Raw genomic sequence first — 17,054 nt, 5'->3', positions numbered from 1 at the left:
TTTTCTTCTATTATTAATTGTTGGACGATTGTTTCTTATGGAGAAAGTTTTTCTACACCAGTGGAGAGTAGGGTTCACCTAACTATCTAGGGTCATTATTATTCAGCCCTTTATTGTAGTAAGTCGATAATGCCTTTCCCATTCTCTCGAATCTCGATAGCCATTTCATGATACACACCCATAGGCAAGGGATTCTCCATTTACTGTGGTTAAGGGAAATTGCATCCCTTTCTCATTGATTTTTAAATAAAAATAAAACCATGCTTGACAGAATGACAGTGTTGTGCCTAGACACAGAGAGATGAAATGACTGCCCCAACCCCCATGAATGTGAAAATCCTGCATCCTACTCCTATTCAGCCATTGTTTGGTTGCATGGGCGCGTTAACCCGTTTATCCAGCGGTAAGCTTTTTTTTTAGCTAGGGGCATGTTAGCGCATGTTGGTGCATTAACCATGCTGCGTGGCAGATAACCCTCTCCCTGATTTTCATCAAGTGAAAGTTTTTCATCACTATTTAGGTGAAGAAACTAACCATTTGGGTGTCATTATTCCTTATACCTCCTATTGTACAAAGTCCGAAATGCCCATGACACTATTCCATAAATCCAGTCCACTAATCAGAACTTGTGGATTAAAGATATTTGCTTTTCACCGAGCGTGAAGGCTCCACGGTTACGTGTCCATTATCGGCTTACGTGGTCCAATCATATTGTTTAGAACAAATACTTGGGAAGGCCTCGTCCAGCTTAGGAACAGATGACCTGAACTTTGGAGCGAATCACATCACCCACCCATCAAATCACAGATAAAAATTCTCTTCAATTCTTTAATCTGGCAGTACATGGCAGTACTACCTTCACTGCGTTACACGTGGCACAAACAGATCTTATTGGTCAAGAATGGTTTGCACCATTTCATGAAACTCTACCCGTTTCAACCGGATCCTCTCAACTCAAGTAGATGGTAAACCCATACAGAACCAGCAGCAGGAAAGGTGGTTCGAACTGGATTTCTTTCTCCTTGGGGATCCAATCAAATTGGGGTTTTAGGTGGAGATCGTTTACTCACAAACCATGGGTTCCACACAATAATCTCTCGATTCAGCAATGTGAGAGCTATCACAAAGAATCTGAAACTGGACTCTGCGGAAACCAGCGAACCAGATCTGCAACTGGTAGTGCTTCTCACAATGGGGCTTGATTTGGGGGGTGAGATCGAAGGGGCTAGATTGCCCTAGAGTAGGGATGTTAACTCCCAAGGTATGAGGAAGAAGGAAACGAGGTGGAAGAGAGATCGAACCGATTGTTAGGATCCAACAGTATTTCTTGAACAGGGTAACGTGAGAAGAAGAAGAATAAAGGAAGGAAAGAAGACGAGGAGAATTAAGAAAGGAACAGCGAAGCGATTGAAGGAAAAAACTTAAATTGATTGGGAACGGGATAAAAATCCTCTCCGATTGTTAGGGTCGGGTTGACCTTTTATTCGGGTTAAGAGCATCCAGTTGCTAAAACGGGTAGAGTTTTATGAAATGGTGCAAACCATTTTTGACCATTAGATCTGTTTGTGCCATGTGTTATGCAGTAAAGGTATCACTGCCAGATTAAAGAATTGGAGAGGATTTTTACCCTCAAATCACATGGTTTAGAGAGAGAGAGAGAGAGAGAGAGAGAAAAAGGTATCCCGGGGTATCTGTGTAAATCGAGAGGGTATCTATATAATTATCAAAATACCCCTATCTAAATCCCAGGACCCAAAATCCTAGGGGTGTCAATTCTAGGCCAGGCCCGACCAAGCCCGTCCGATTAAAGCTTGGCCTGGCCCAGTCCGATTACTAAACGTGTCGGGCTTAGTAATCGGGCGGTCCCGGTGTGGAATCCTAGTCTGTCGGGCACCCGACTGGACCGATCGATTCTTGGCCCGACCTAGAATGCCCTGTTGCAGCCCGACCCTTTAACTTATAAACTTCCCCTCCCCTTCTCTCCAAATTTCTTTTTTTTTGTTTGTTTGTTTTTTTTTGTTGGTCTTTGACATTTATTGGTTAGATTTAGATACACTTAACGTAGGTGAGATGAGACTTAGTTTTAGTTTTTAGATCTTACTTGGTTAGATGTGCTTCTATTTGGTGTTGTGTTGCTATTTTTTTATTACCCTCTACTTAGTTTGTTAGAAGTGTTTCTATTCTGCTGTTATTATTTTTCCCTCTACTTTATTAGATGCGTTTTTATTCGGTGTTCTGCTGCTATTTTAGTTGGGATAAGTTTTATTTGATTTTGAGTTGAGGTGTACAGTGAGTGCCCAACGGTGTGATGGTTTGAACTTAAAATTTTGGTTGCATGTCAATTAGTAAGCCCACACCGTTTAGAGACCGTTTAGAGTTAAAAAGCTCATTAGCCCGTCGTAGACCCGGTTTAGGCACGTTTAGCCTTAATAAGGCTGTCTCGATTAAAGACCGAACACCAACCGACCGAAATGAAATCGTACGATGCCCACCCAAGGCAAGCCCGAATGCCTAAACGATTGGACACGGTGTAGCCTATAAAATTGGTGAGGCCCGGCTAGATCCGACCGAGACCGACCGAGCCCGACCGGTTGACACCCCTCAAAATCCCTCCCTCACTCCTCGCGCACCTTTTCGTCCCTCCGAAGTCCTAACGCAGCAACTGTCTCACTGTCTCGCCGTTTCCGTCGCAGGTGAATGGAGTCCGGCAAGCCTACAGTCTCAGCCGACTCCCCTCTACCAAGTACTTTCTCATCCTTTCATTCCTTCTATTTGTTTTATGATGCTTTTGATGTATTTTGTTGTTCTATGCTGCTTGAAGCACTCCACCGTGAGTCTGGCTTTCGAGCTTTATCTCATCTGAGAAGAAATTAATTAGGTATTAATTTTTTTTAGGGGGGGGAGGGGGTGTAGTGGAGTTGATTAATCTCTTCTCGCCGCCATTCTTGCTGCAAATTGGAAAGTTGTGTTGTTTTTTAAAAGATAAATTGTGGGAGGCCGTTTGGTCTTTAATCTTCCACTTGGTGTTTTTTTTTCTTAGTTTTGCTTTATGCTTAGTTCTAACTGTGGGGTGTTTGCTGCATATATTAGAAACCATTGTAATCTTTGGGAGATTAGGCATAAAAAACTCGGAAAATGAAAGAAAGCAAGTAGGAACATACTTTCCACAGTTAGGTTGTTGGGAGATAGAGAAACTGGGATGTGAATGTAACTTGAATGAAATGAAAGGTAAGGAAGAGAGGGGAAAGGAGGTGGAAATTTATGGAGTATTGATCAATGATGGTGATGGTAATGGGAGGAGCCGATAAAAGCAGTCTCTCATAGCAGCTTAATTGTGTTGGTCTCGTTCTTTCTTCACTTACATAGAATGAGAAATGTCTCGCATATAATTTAGCTATGTTGAATTCACTTCTGTAGATTATCGCATGGGCCAAGATGATGCAAATCTTGAAGAGAGATTGAAATCTTTCCTTGTTCAGCTCCAAACTGAGTCAGGTATCCTTGAACGACTCATCTACAAGGGCAAGAATCAGCACCGACGATGCCTATATTTTCAGTATCTTTTGAAGGTTTTTTACTTTTATTTTTACCTTGCTCACTAATCTCCTTTTTTTTTTTTTCGGGTTTATTTTTCTTGGATTTATGGTATATGTAATTTTAGTGATTCTTTTTATTATTTTTATTTTTTTTAGGTTAGGAGGGATGTAAGACTTTTGAAATCAGCTCTTTTGGGGGATATTTTGAAACACCTCTTCCAACTCATCAATGGAATTAAACCTTCACAAGCTGTGCATCTCCTAGAAAGGTAAAGTTTTCTTCTATTTTTCTTTTCCACATCATAGTTGTTTTTGATGCTCTAAGCTGATAATTGAGATTTTATCTGTACCTTCTAATTTGTTGGATATAGAGTACACAAATCTCAGGAAGATTGGATCACAATTTAGGAAAAGAAAATTGGGAACGTTTTAATGAGATACTCCTTTCATTGATAAAAGAACCACCAGCATCAAATCGAATGGAACACAAGGCATTTTTGTAGGATATAAAATTTCTAAGGAAGAGTAATTGATTAGTGGCAGTGTTGCAGCATGGACTTTTCCATTGAAGATGATTAACACCAACTGCTTTCAATTTTTTTATAGGGATCTAAGTTTTCTCATGAAGAGTACTTGCTTAGAGGCCATGCTGCAATGTATTCTTCTGTAGATAACATGTTGCATTATGAGTTTGCGCAGGTCTTGGTGTGATATTTTTAGATTTCTATTACATCCTCCTTGATCGCGCAACAGCTACAACATAAATCAGTGTCCAGTATGCATTCATAGTTACTTATTGTTGGACAAAAGTGTTTGGGTTAACAAGCAAGGATTTAAGTATCGGTATCGGGTATCGTATCAGAGGGGTGATTTTAAGAGATGTATCGTATTGTATTGGAGAGACGCAAGATACGCTAAAGATACACATGAAAATAGTCAAGAAATGCACGGATGTGCTTATGATACATATAAAATTAAGTTTTGAAGCATAAAACACCTTTTTATGTGATATGTAAATATATTTCAGCTTGATGCAAGGATTTGAGTCATTTTTACCTAATCTAGTGATGCATAATACAAAAAAGTAAGAAAAACTGTTTTGAGCATTGTAAGTCCCCAAAACTTGTTGAAATGGTGAAGACGATTAAGGTTTTTTTTTTATGTTATATGATTTTCTCCAACTCATATTGAAGAGTAAACAAGTATCTTTATCTGGGCGAGATAGTAATGGCTTTTGAAATTCAATGATTTGCTTTTGTTTCGCGGGTTTAAAGTAGGCATATCAAGTGTATCTTAACTGTATCAGTCCTGTATCGTCCCCGTATCACACCTTGTTTTGATTGCCCCTTGTCTTATTCCTAAAAGTTCTTTAGGTTAGGGGTAAAATAAGGTTTTCAAAAATAATTTGAAAGTGAGTTGTCATTATGTCACTATTAAATGCTGTCGTTTTCTTGCACATTTTTTGAGTATAGCTATGAAATGATAGGATTTACTCTCATTGAAAAAAATGTGTCATACGAAAAGGACAAAAAAGTAAGCTTACAAATTATTTGACACCTTAAGGGGTGTCAATAAGAAATTCCCTTCATATAATTATTTTATGTAGATGTGTTGAACTTTGTTCTTCAGGCCACTTTAAAGAAGCCATTAACATTATTTTTCTTGTGTGTTTGGTAGTTTAAAGAGAAGAAAAGTTGACAAAGGAAAGCCCAATTTTCTAGAGAGACTTTTGGGAGTTGCACGTTTATTATCTGAGGTACTTCCTTGTCTTCTCATGAATTTAATGAAGTGAACTGATGCTTAATGCAAAGCTCATAAACTATCCAAAAAAAAATCCATCACAAACAGTATACCAAAGATATCTTCCCGGACATATTTTTCTGATGGCCACATCTTTGTGGACATCTTTGAAGTATGAATAGAGTTTAATGCAAGTGAAAAGATAAATCATTCGGCCAAACTCCACCCTATCCTTAATGGCTTCATGGAAATTTTCTTTTCCCTGATTGTTTACATTTTGCACAACGGAAAGTTCCAAAATGTAGTTAACGTGGACTATGATTTTATCAATAGTTATAGAGCAGCTGTCCTTTGTTGTTCACCAAAGGGATGGTTGATTATGGTCACTGTTTAGTCTTAGGAAACAGATATTGAATCACCACAGAAGAGAAATACATATCAGCAAATTCCATTGGTGATTTTGACCTCTTTTGTCAATCCAATACAAATTAGATCAATAAGGGTGAATTTTACCTAATAATCTATTTTTTCTTTTTATCAGACCAACATGTCAGATTGAAGCTCTCTTTCAGGATCAATAATATTTTGGTTTTTCTCAGTAGTTGGCTAGTTGCTTGTACTATTTTGTTAGGCTCCATTAATTAAGTCACTTGCATTCTATTGCCCCATTCTCAAAACACGGAAAATGTGCTCTAGATTACACTCTGCTATGCCACATGAAATAAGTCTAATTTATTATATGATATCCACATAATAATTTTATACAACTCACACTTAGGTAGAATAAGATTCATGTGGCAGCCCCCAATTAGTTTACAATAAGTCACAGTGAGTAACAAACATTTCTTGCCCTGGTGTTATTAGTAATTTAATAAATCCATGTATATACTAATTGTTGTCTCTCACTAGAGGAAGTATTCAGATGTCTGTTCTGCACCTTTGGCTTTTCCTTTTGACTGTCGTGGATGGGCACTTGCTCATTGTGGTCCTTGCATTTGCTCTGGATTATCAGGGTATGAGTCTGTATTGTTGAACTCATCTTCTATTTCAATTCTTTTAGATAATTAGAACTGTTCTTGTGGGGGTTAGCGAATTTGAGAAAGGTATTTATTAATCTGTGCTTGCTAACCAGGTTGTACCGTTGAGAATTATTCTAGTTGGACATTCTTTGGTTTGTGATATTGTTTGTATGTTGTATGGACTTTATGGTCAACCAAGCTATCGATGATCACCTGAATGATCCCAAAATGACGAACTTGTGAACTGGTCCAAGATACAGGGCAGGATTTTAGTGCTGCACATTCACCTTTTTTTTTTTTTTGGGGGGCGGTGTGGGGTGATAATAATTTGTGGATAACCCGTACAACATGTTTACCTTATCGTGACAGTAGTTCTCTCTATTGCAGATGGTTGAGCCCATGGTGAAGGCAGCTATGTATCCTTTTGAGTAGATGCTTGTGAACATTACCTGTGGTTGGTAGTTTCTTGTTTATTGACATTGACTAATGTTGGAATGCCAAAACTTGGGTCATAGCTTAACAGATTTGACTTGAGCTGGTCTCAAAATGATTTCAAGAGATTTGTGTTTTCTCCTAATTCTTAAATTCGGGCATTTTTGTCACTTTTGACCATTCAGCCACTCTCCCCTTCCTGGGCCGAGGCATCTCAATGGGTTCTAAGAAGGCAGGCTTTTGACGTTTCTTCACTCTTCCTCCAACTGGGTTTTTTTTCCCTCCAGTCATCCTCCTTTTATTTATTCCTTTACAGTTGGTTTAAACATTCTTTGCTTCTGGACTAGCCTTTCTTTGCCTCTTCTTTTTATTTATTTAAATTGTCGTGGTTGTTTTTTCTACTCATCTAATGAAACTTCGTTTTATTTACAAAAAAAAAATAAAAATTAAACTTCATTTGTCCTCGGTAGAATGCTTCTTAAGGTTAAGCTTTTAACTGTTGCATGTAGGCCTCTAAATATCCTTGAAACTTGAAATTCTCAACTTGTTTGGTCACTAATCACACTAGAGATTATAATTGTTAGTTTTCAGAATATCCAATTCTGAAAAGATTCTAAAATTGAAATACCTTTTCTAGTTTTAGTCACTTTTGATTGGACCCTGATCTATCTGATTCTTCTGATAAGACCTCTACAGCATTAAATTGTACTAGGAAAACTTGGTTGGTTTTATCAGTGACCAGGATAAATTTAGAGTTACCATGGGTTCCATTTCATAGCTAGCATGTTATGCTAATATGAATAATCTGTTATGAACTATTATTGATTTAAAATAATAGTCTTTGCTGCATATGGCTTTGAATAGAGGGTTAAGGCAGGACAGGATGTGTGTACTGGACCCAGAATAATTGCAATAAGGCTTAATTGAGTTGAATTGAATGTATATCTCTATTCAATGTTTTTATTCGTACCATAATATATTGGTAGGTGCAATTTATTCATTTGGGAATTATTTTGTTAAAATGTATCATAAATGAGGAAAAGTTACTCTTTAACTGTTCTACAGAGAAATATCTACTTTGCTTGCTAGATCATTTTTCATGGGATTCGCTCTCACAATTTTGGCTTTGCTTGCACGCCTTAGAGTTTTAGTGCAGCAAGTAAGTATCCTTGCTTTTCAATGTTGGGTTCTAAAATGTTCTTTTCAAAGCGGTTTAAGGTGCCCCTGTCCCCCTCCCCCCCCCCCCCCCCTTCTTTCTTGTTACTCAAGTGTTGGTTATTACTCTGTTGACTTATTTAAATGATTCTTCATGAATTTTGAAAGAGGCCCAAATCGATGGGGTCTGTCTGGCAAAGAACCTCAACAATAAAGATATTCAACCTAACCCCAAAATATACAGGAATAGGCTCGGATTAGATGTGGTTCATCAAATGAACAGACTCGCTGATACATTGGAGTTCTTGGGAGCTTTCCACAGACGACCTGAGCAGCCTTTAATTAATTTTTTTGTCATAACATTCTTACATTAATTTATTATGACTTACTCCAACAGGATTTTTGTTCCACTCTTCAACAGATGCTACTTGATGTTGTCTTAGTGTTCAACTTGGCCACATCTGTGGCCCAGAAGAAACACTCTGTAAAACTCCTTCAAGAAGGAATTGAGGTGTGTTACCATATGTCCAGCGATGCATCCTGATTTGAACTGTTTGCTCTTTAATTTAGCAGGTATTCATGTTTGTTTCAATTGGTGCAGGTTTTCAGGGAATTCTATCCTTCAAATGATGAAGTTGTCACCTTGGAGAGCATTTGGAAGGTAGATAAGTTTATATTAGTTGAGAGAACCAATAAAAGTGAGTTCAAGAACCAGGATGGGAATCCTAAATTAGAAAGAGATATTTCTCTGGGATCATCAATGGTAAAATATCAAAGCATTGAAGCTTGGCTTGGAGGTGAGAATTTCCATGTTTCGGTTCAGGTTTAACTCACTGTAAGAATAGGATGGATCTTTGCTATCAAAGGGGAGTAAAGTAGGAAATCAGTGTGTCGAAAATCAAGGTCATCATAATTAACCACCCTATCAGTGTTTTGAAGTGTTAGACAAAAAGAAAATGGACTGAAGTCTGTAAGACTGCTCCATATGTCAGACGGTAAGGATCATCTGCTCAGGTTGATTTTCAGGCTAAGAGATCTGCTAGGAGTGGCTCAGCTCGGCAATTTGATAGTCATTAATCTTCTTCTCATGGCATGTGTATGTTAGAGAACCCCTGTAAATAGTAATCCAGTAGTAATTCCTGATTCCCATTGTTCTCCATTATTTGGTTCCTGGCCCTCTTGCCTGCAAATTTTTGGGGGGGAGAAGGGGGGGGGGGCATACATAATTGGATCCTACTATTACAACTGCCACGGAGGGCACCAATATCAGAGTATGGAGAAAGAAGGGAGGGGGGGGTGTGGAGGTGAAAGCAGCTGCTAGTCCAGTTGTGTGGTACCTTGCAAGGACAGTGAAAGGGCAGCTTTATGATAATTTTAATATTTTCATTTTAATGGTTATTCAATTTTGCCAAGATCTCAGCAAACAATGACTAAAACATTACATTAACCATCTGAGATAGGGTGCAGCTGCTAGCACAGTTGGTTGGTTGGTAGTTGGTAACCCCTGTAGGTTGTTGCAGGGGATGACAAAACGGCAGGAGAATCGAACCTTGGTCTCTTGGAACCTCGACAACCAATAGGTGCACTGTGTAGTTGTTGCAGGGGATGGCGAAACGGCAGGAGAATCGAACCTTGGTCTCTTGGAACCTCAACAACCAATAGGTGCACCGTGTACGTGTACCAACCAACTGTGCTAGCAGCTGCACCCTTTCTCAGATGGTTAATGTAATGTTTTTGTCATTGCTTGATGAGATCGTGGCAAAATTGAATAACCATATAATAATAATAATTAAAAATTGAATCATGAAGCAAGTGTTACTACTAACTTCTATTTTCGATGTCCAGAAGATGAAGGTTGCGACATGGACAAAGGTCATACCTCTGAAGAACTGGATTCTACTGATGCTGGACTACATAAAACCTATGCATCACCTGATCCATTCATCTATATTGACAACCAGACACAAGTTGAAGATTTTGGGAAGGATGGAGGTCATTTAGCAAACCTGGAATCGCCTATCAAGAATTTTGATTTGGAAAGCACCATAGTTGCAAGTACGAGCCAATTTCCAACACCAATATCTCCAGAACTTCAATCTGGATCAAGCTTGAAGGTGGCATTTGTAGCGGTAAGAAAATCTGCACCACTAGTAACTAATACAGTGGAGATTGTGGATCCGACAACAAATATTCAGCTCCCAGCTGATGACAATGAAGATCCAGTTTTCAGTCTACTGGGTGGGAAGATGAAGGATAGTCTTTTCTGAACGATTTGTTTGGTTCAGAAACAACTCAACCAGCTGAATGTATTAACACCTAAGCGTGGGAGTATAGTGGTGCATTGGTTGTTAAACAAGGATTGCACTTAGCAAAGTGTTATCATTCTGTGCCTGGGCCTGCAGTCTTACCAATGTTCGAAAAATTTAGAACAGCAGTAGAATTTTGTAACTGATTAATTTTCCTTCTTTCTTTACAGTTAATGAAAATAAATGATAGAAAAAAGGATTTTTTATTTATTTTAATGATACTTAAAGATTTTTATTTTCTGGTAAATATGATTGTATTGAGGAAGAGGAACAATATGGGGATAAGAAACCCTTGTTACTTCTACTAAAAATAACAAGGGTTTTAAGTCATTGTTCGAGGAATCGATGTCAAATCGGAGCTGATTCCTGATTCAAGAAAGCAGTTTGTTTATTAAGGTTCAGGTTAATTTTGATTGGCAATTTTGAATTTTGAATTTAATTCGTCTATCAACCATTGGATCGGCATGAAATCCACGTGACAGCTTGTGAGTTGAGTGTAGCACGACAGCCGTTTAACCCCAGGCCACAGACGAGCTCGATCCATTCAATTTTTAGTTGTAGATGCAGAGAGAACCAGCATCCTGCAATCTTCTCATTTTATTATACAATTGAAGTGCCAAATTTTGATCCATAATTTCTGAGGAATGGGAGTCTCTGTGTGTTTGTTTTCTTTTGGGTGGAGAGAACTGAGTTACTGAAGGAGGCAAAGCCTCAAAAGTGACTACACTGAACTTTCAAACACATGCTAACTGCATGGTAATAGATGATATGTGTCGGTGAAAGGCTTTTCGTAAAAATCGAAATGGAAGCTGGAACAGGTAGGGTATACGAACCCTACGATACAACCCACTCAGTTAATCAAGCTCCCTTCCTTGTCTCTCTGTTCCTGGCCTTTGGTTTCTAGCTCTAGACTTTGCCATATCAGGTAACGACTTCCATCTCTCTCTCTCGCGAGTTACAAATAACACCCAGACATCTCCATGCAACTCTCGGAGTTTCATGGGGTGGATTGGAAACTGCTGGTGCTGCTTCCAATTCTTCATGCTCTATTTCCCTACTTGAGAATGTCACGCACATTCAGTCAAGCCCAGGTGGAACAGAAGCATTCATTAACATTCTGTGGCACTTGGATTTGGCTATAATCAAATTGCCATTTCTTTCTTTCTGATTTTGGGAAGTTTGGAAATAAAACCTAACTCATTAATCCTGACTTGCAGGCATAATCATGTCACACGACTTTCTTCTTCAAAGCTTCCGTAGTTGTACCGGGTCTGGACTCTAGCAAACGCAGTTGAATTATCTGTTTCAGCTGTTGGAAATTGGAATAAAATGATCAGAATTCTGAATTCTTAGTCTCAAGCAGACTAACATAGCACCAAAAAAAAAAATCTCAAGAGATTGAAGCAGCCCTCTTTTATTGGTGAGGGCAAATTGACAGATTTCTGGTATTGAGTAGGAGTATTCGTATTGCAGAGCTGCATTGCAGAAGCAGAGCTTTTCTAGAAGCTTCCTGAAGTCTCCATGCTAATTCAATCATCCCCACTTCTCCTCCAACCTCCAACTCCCCCTCTCCCTAGGTACGAACTCCATGCCTGTTCTTGGGTTCTTCTCTCCCACATCCCCCCCCCCTCTCCCCTTACAGTCTTTCTTTCGATTAAAAGTGTTGTGTGTGTGTTTTCTTCTTCTATTAAGTTCTGACTATTCGTCCCAAATCAGTATTCAGTAGCTGCTATTATGTACAGCATTGTTTAAATGATCTTATACTCAGTTTCAGTAAATAAAATTACCGAATTCGGTGAGGATTGAGGAAACACTCGGAATGTAGATCATAGAAATAAATTATTGGGTGAAATAAAGCGAAAAGATAAAACCTTAGTTTTGGGTACATCAGCATCAGTTATTTGATAACTTAATAAAAATATAATGAAGATGGACACGAGAATATTCACCAGCTGGACTGGATTCTCTCCACTTAAGCTATGCACCCATCAACTTTAATTCATTATCTCCAGCAATGGATTTTTTATAGGAAGAAGATGACCTCAGCTCAGGTAATTGAACCACATTATTGTGATGAGAAACCAAGAATAATCAGCTGAGGAGGAAAATTTAGCAAACTATGGTAGTTTGAGGAGTAAGTAGCATCTCTACTGACTAATCTGATGATGGTGTGATAAGATATCGCAATTTCTTTGACATGCAATAGGGGTGGAGCAATGCCTTTCCTACAAACTATAAGATGTAATTTTAGGTCATGACTTCATCTATTCAGAATGAACTAAGAACGTTAGAGTGGGGAAGGAGCAACATGTTGTCACCAACTCACTATTAAGAATAGAAAAAACAATTTCATATTAAATGAAACAGTTGTTTGTAATAGACATTTTGGTTAAGAAAGGTCGTGGTTCATTCCACTTTTTTGGAATCTTTTAGTTTCATTGTGTTTTAACTTCCAATTTTTAAGAACTTCTACCTTACATAGCATCAAGGATGCATCCGTTTTCAGCAGAAATATTAAAGGAAACAAAATACTTTTTCTATGTTTCTCACATTGTTTTATAATATGTTAAATGCTTGATCCTTCTTTATCAATTACGAACTTCATGACATTATTTTGCTGTGAACTTATACTGATATTGCTCTTTAATGAAACTTCTTTGCCTTTTTATTGTCATTATTTTCTTGCTTTTGTTATGTAATCACCCTATTCCTCTTTTGCGGGTACAATTTGTTAAACGTCCTCTCTTTTATTGCAATTGGTCAGAACCAAATAGCTGCCTTTTTTTTCTTCTAGACATTGATTACGAATAAAGATGCGTTAAAAAAAATATTATGAATAAGATTATGAGATCCTGTTTCTTTTGATTTTTTTATGTTGTTGTTGTTTTTTTTTTCTCTCTAAACTCACAGGAGGATATCTGGAAAGGGAATTATTAGATGCTCTTTTGGGCACACTTCATTAAGCACCAAAGATGTAACCAGACATGTGCTATCTGGTCTTGCTGCCTCAACTATACTTTTTTCTCAAACAAGCCAGGTGAGCCATGCAAATTTTGATAGAAGTCTGAAGTTTTTTGTTACTTTGGAAAGCCAGGTCAGATGATCTTGGATATAAGGATTTGTATGGCTCATAATAAAATAGATCAGATAATCTTAGGGATTGAGTTCCCTGTCCAGCTGTGTAGCATATGCTAGCGCCTCCCTGTGTCTATCTCTCTCCTCCCATAGGGGGGGGGAGATATGTCATTATATAGGAGGGAGGAGAGAGATATATACAGCGAGGCGCTAACGTACGCTACGCAGCCTGGCAGCGTTCATTTACTGACTCTTATCCTAAAGATGCAGATTCAAGTATTCAACTGATAGATCTTGGTTAATGTGAAGATGCTAAGGGCTGTTTACCAATGCTTATTTGTATGTGTTGTTTGTGTTGGGTTCATCATTTGATGGCCTAAGCTATTTGACCTGAAATCAAGCTGATCTGATGATGCTCATAGTCACAGATTTCGGTTTTACAAGAACCATTTCCCACGGTCATATGATCTATTGATTTTAGCCCAAGAGATTGTCCATGGTGATGTTCTCACCCTCTTTCATGTTTCCACATCTATAAGTGGTAGACTGGTTCCTTTTAGATTTCATATTTGTCATGTGACATCAGAAAAGAAAGACAAAAGAAGCCGTCTAAGAATTAGCTCTTGTTGCAGGAGCCAATCTAAGAATTAGCTCCTCTTGCGGGAGCCAGAAGATACAGGAGTCATCACAAACAATTAGACAATCTAGCAGTAAGTATAGTAAGGAAAAAAAATTTTAATATGCTAACCATTACCAATTCTCTTGGCCAGGTCCTTGCAGCAGATCTTTCTCATCACCATAACTTATGCGAGCTTGCAATAGCCACAGATAATAATCCTACTCTTCCACTCGATGAAGGGTCTGCAGATACTGGGAAATTTATGATGATGAGAGGTATGTCAACTAAGAATTTTGACCCAACAAGATATGCTGGAAGGTGGTTTGAAGTAGCTTCACTTAAACGTGGATTTGCTGGACAAGGACAGGAAGATTGCCACTGCACACAGGTGAAAGCTTCAGACCACTATGGTTGTACATGAGAATTTTTATCTTTTTGCCTGCTTGTTTTTTTGGGGGGGGAGCCTACTGTGCATGAAGCCATTAAAGTTCTGATATTCCTCTCATGAGACTCTACATGCAGCCCATCTTTGACTAATCCCAACTGTTTCAACTGCGGGTTGAACTCTTGGATAGCTAACTGCATAAAACATGCACAACTGAATGATTCCTGGCTTCTTTAACTGTCCAGGTGATGACCTTTTCCAAAGCTTAATCCAGTATTTCTAATAATTCAAGGATTTGATTATTGTCTTCTTCCAGCCCCTATGATTAAGAGTTGACTATTTTCTTGGGTTGTCGCCCATCCTAGAATAATCATTTGAGGGTCAGATTTCATTAGTCATAGGTGGCTCAGGCATACTATTTTGCATTATAAAATACAAGATTATCTCCAATCATGTACTGAAATCCTTGTTTTCCTTTGTTTCCATTAAAACATATGAGGATATATGTTGCTAAATTCTTGTATGCTAAACTTTCTAATCAACACATTTGTAGGGCTTATACACGTTTGATGCTGAGACCCCCTCTATCCAAGTTGATACTTTTTGTGTTCATGGTGGCCCGGATGGCTATATTACAGGAATAAGGGGAAAGGTACAATGCCTCTCTGAGGAAGATACGGAGAAAAATGAGACTGATCTAGAAAGGCAAGAGATGATTAATGAGAAGTGTTACCTTCGTTTTCCTACATTGCCATTTATTCCCAAGTTGCCATATGATGTGATTGCAACTGATTATGATAACTTTTCTCTTGTTTCGGGAGCAAAAGACAAGGGTTTCATTCAGGTACAGCCTACTTATTTCCAAGCATGCTGCTCTATCATTTGTCAATAAAAGGGGCCATTACCTTGTGCTGGTCCTGCCTATGCGAGGTCCTTGGAGGGGTGAGTTTGGAGTCAGTCCTAACCTTTGGCATTTTTACATAAAATACCCGCCCTCAAGACTCGAACCTCCTGGATATTTGCCCTAGCAGCCTGAACCTTTTACCATTGCTCTAAGCAAAAACCATTTGACAATGTCTGGTAAAAATCTAGTAGCTAAATTTAATATGTTGTTGATTTTGATGGAGAACTACAATCATTTGTAATGGTTGAGTTTCAGACTGTGCTTGTCAATCCCATGATCTCATGTGCTTGAGTTGATCTGGTTTGTTTTGATATTTCAGATTTACTCAAGGACGCCAGATCCTGGACCGGAGTTCGTAGAGAAATACAAAACCTACTTGGCAAACTTTGGGTATGACCCAAGTAAGATCAAAGACACCCCACAAGATTGTGAAGTAATGCCTAGTAGTAAGCTTGCAGCAATGATGTCTATGTCTGGAATGCAGCAGGCTCTAACAAACCAATTTCCTGATCTGGAATTGAAGGGCCCTCTCCAATTAAATCCCTTCACAAGCACATTTGACACTTTGAAGAAGCTTCTTCCGCTCTATTTCAAGTAGTTCTCCTGCTTCCATTTCGAGTGGATATGTATTTAACATTGTAAAGTTGTTTTCGGATCAGATCAGTAATTGTTACCAAATTTCTTCCAGTAATGTTAATGGTTTATGTCCATTTAAGTTGAATGACAAGAGGATATCGGCACAAGATGCAGGGTCTTGCTTGATCCTTCACCCTTCCCTTGTTACTGGCATTTATGTTATTCAACAATGTTTGAGCTTTGTCTCTTCTGTGACATCTGATAAAAAGCAAATTTTGAGCTTTGAGCTCATCCCTGCCAATTTGCATCAAGAAGAGGTTGCTTCTCTTTGTTTCAATGTTACTGAGGAAGAAGATGGTGCTGTGGAATTCTAGAAGCTTGCTTTAGAGTCATTAGACTTCGAGTTTACTCCATACTTAATGAATTCTTGTCCATTTATCTAGTAATGGCAGATCATGAAAGAGATATCTCTCTCTTCAAATTCCCCCAGGCAATGTTTGGAAGGCAAGAAAAGAAAATAAATAAATAAATAAATAAAATAAATAAATATAATAATAATAATAATAATAATAAAACTATAAAAATAATAATAACAATGACTTTTTTTTTGTCTTTCTCTTTTTATTTTTAAAAATTTTCATTTTTTTTTTCCTTTTATTTTCTTCCCTTGCCTTCCAAACATAGCCCTATTTATCAAGTTGAATTATTCCCATGACGAAGTAACTAATGAATCAAATAGCAATTTCCTTGAGATCTTCCAATCATGGTACAAGTAAATGGAATTGGCAATGAGATCGGTCTTTGCAGATTCTGATTCGAAATAGGTTGAAATTGGTATGAACCCTAGAAATCTAATACGATCGATTCAAATCGGTTAGAATCAAAATAGGATTCAGCTGATTCCCTATTCCGATTCAACTAAAATCTGATTCAGATTCCTCGAACCATGGTTCAGACTTTGATCCTTACACTTTGACAGGATTATAGTCATGGGGTGTATACTAAGGTTGTGTTTGGTGTGCATTTTCGGAATAGATTCTGAGTCTAGAACGTATTCTAAAGCTAAAACTTGTATTGCACAGATGGCCATTTGACTTCATTCACAAGTAAACAGATACATTTGACATTGTTAATGTAATGGTCTGTTCAACCACTCCTACAAGCGATTGGTATTAGTTACATTTGGGGAATAAACAAACATTTCCAATTATAAAATGGAAGGATTGTTGCATCAAATTTGATTATATTAGTTGACCTGGACTAAGACATTTGGTCAAAACAAGGTGGTTGCTGAAGGGATAAATAGC

The 17,054-nt window shown here is 38.1% G+C and overlaps 2 protein-coding genes and 1 long non-coding RNA gene across 6 annotated transcripts; 2 read left to right on the top strand and 1 right to left on the bottom strand.

The window, feature by feature from the left end:
- Positions 1–2,627: 2,627 nt before the first annotated feature.
- Positions 2,628–10,160, top strand: LOC122639573. Of its 2 annotated transcripts, none has more exons than XM_043832439.1 (9): positions 2,628–2,743; positions 3,418–3,569; positions 3,693–3,805; positions 5,214–5,292; positions 6,683–6,711; positions 7,793–7,886; positions 8,304–8,393; positions 8,484–8,679; positions 9,728–10,160. In XM_043832439.1, exons 1-9 carry the CDS (start codon positions 2,698–2,700, stop codon positions 10,147–10,149), a joined length of 1,221 nt encoding a protein of 406 aa, XP_043688374.1. In that variant the 5' UTR covers positions 2,628–2,697; the 3' UTR covers positions 10,150–10,160. The 2 variants fall into 2 exon arrangements, with proteins under 2 accessions (XP_043688374.1, XP_043688373.1); XM_043832438.1 differs by having other exon boundaries at positions 8,280–8,393.
- On the bottom strand, positions 7,008–7,345 carry LOC122639575. The gene is made up of 2 exons (XR_006329537.1): positions 7,180–7,345; positions 7,008–7,142 (listed from the first exon to the last, which is right to left on the bottom strand). It is a non-coding gene; the product is annotated as an uncharacterized LOC122639575 (long non-coding RNA).
- Positions 10,161–11,418: 1,258 nt separating the features above from the next.
- LOC122639574 (chloroplastic lipocalin) lies at positions 11,419–16,031 on the top strand. Of its 3 annotated transcripts, none has more exons than XM_043832441.1 (6): positions 11,419–11,608; positions 11,658–11,765; positions 13,102–13,225; positions 14,034–14,270; positions 14,821–15,111; positions 15,491–16,031. In XM_043832441.1, exons 2-6 carry the CDS (start codon positions 11,710–11,712, stop codon positions 15,767–15,769), a joined length of 987 nt encoding a protein of 328 aa, XP_043688376.1. In that variant the 5' UTR covers positions 11,419–11,608; positions 11,658–11,709; the 3' UTR covers positions 15,770–16,031. The 3 variants fall into 3 exon arrangements, with proteins under 3 accessions (XP_043688376.1, XP_043688375.1, XP_043688377.1); XM_043832440.1 differs by having other exon boundaries at positions 13,099–13,225; XM_043832442.1 differs by lacking the exon at positions 15,491–16,031 and adding an exon at positions 15,330–15,465 and having other exon boundaries at positions 13,099–13,225; positions 14,821–15,151.
- The last annotated feature ends 1,023 nt before the right edge of the window (positions 16,032–17,054 follow it).

The sequence above is a fragment of the Telopea speciosissima genome, chromosome 9 (assembly GCF_018873765.1).
Source record: "Telopea speciosissima isolate NSW1024214 ecotype Mountain lineage chromosome 9, Tspe_v1, whole genome shotgun sequence".
Taxonomy (NCBI): Eukaryota; Viridiplantae; Streptophyta; class Magnoliopsida; order Proteales; family Proteaceae; genus Telopea; species Telopea speciosissima.
This window is presented reverse-complemented; position numbering and strand designations above follow the sequence as displayed.

Excerpts from the sequence above, each read along its gene's own strand:
- LOC122639573 (XM_043832438.1), top strand. The coding sequence starts at position 2,698 with ATGGAGTCCGGCAAGCCTACAGTCTCAGCCGACTCCCCTCTACCAA. Across the intron at positions 3,570-3,692 it reads ATTTTCAGTATCTTTTGAAG|GTTAGGAGGGATGTAAGACT; the intron begins GTTTTTTACTTT and ends TATTTTTTTTAG. Across the intron at positions 3,806-5,213 it reads GCTGTGCATCTCCTAGAAAG|TTTAAAGAGAAGAAAAGTTG; the intron begins GTAAAGTTTTCT and ends TGTGTTTGGTAG.
- LOC122639574 (XM_043832440.1), top strand. The coding sequence starts at position 11,710 with ATGCTAATTCAATCATCCCCACTTCTCCTCCAACCTCCAACTCCCCCT. Across the intron at positions 14,271-14,820 it reads AAGATTGCCACTGCACACAG|GGCTTATACACGTTTGATGC; the intron begins GTGAAAGCTTCA and ends ACACATTTGTAG. Across the intron at positions 15,112-15,490 it reads AAGACAAGGGTTTCATTCAG|ATTTACTCAAGGACGCCAGA; the intron begins GTACAGCCTACT and ends TTGATATTTCAG.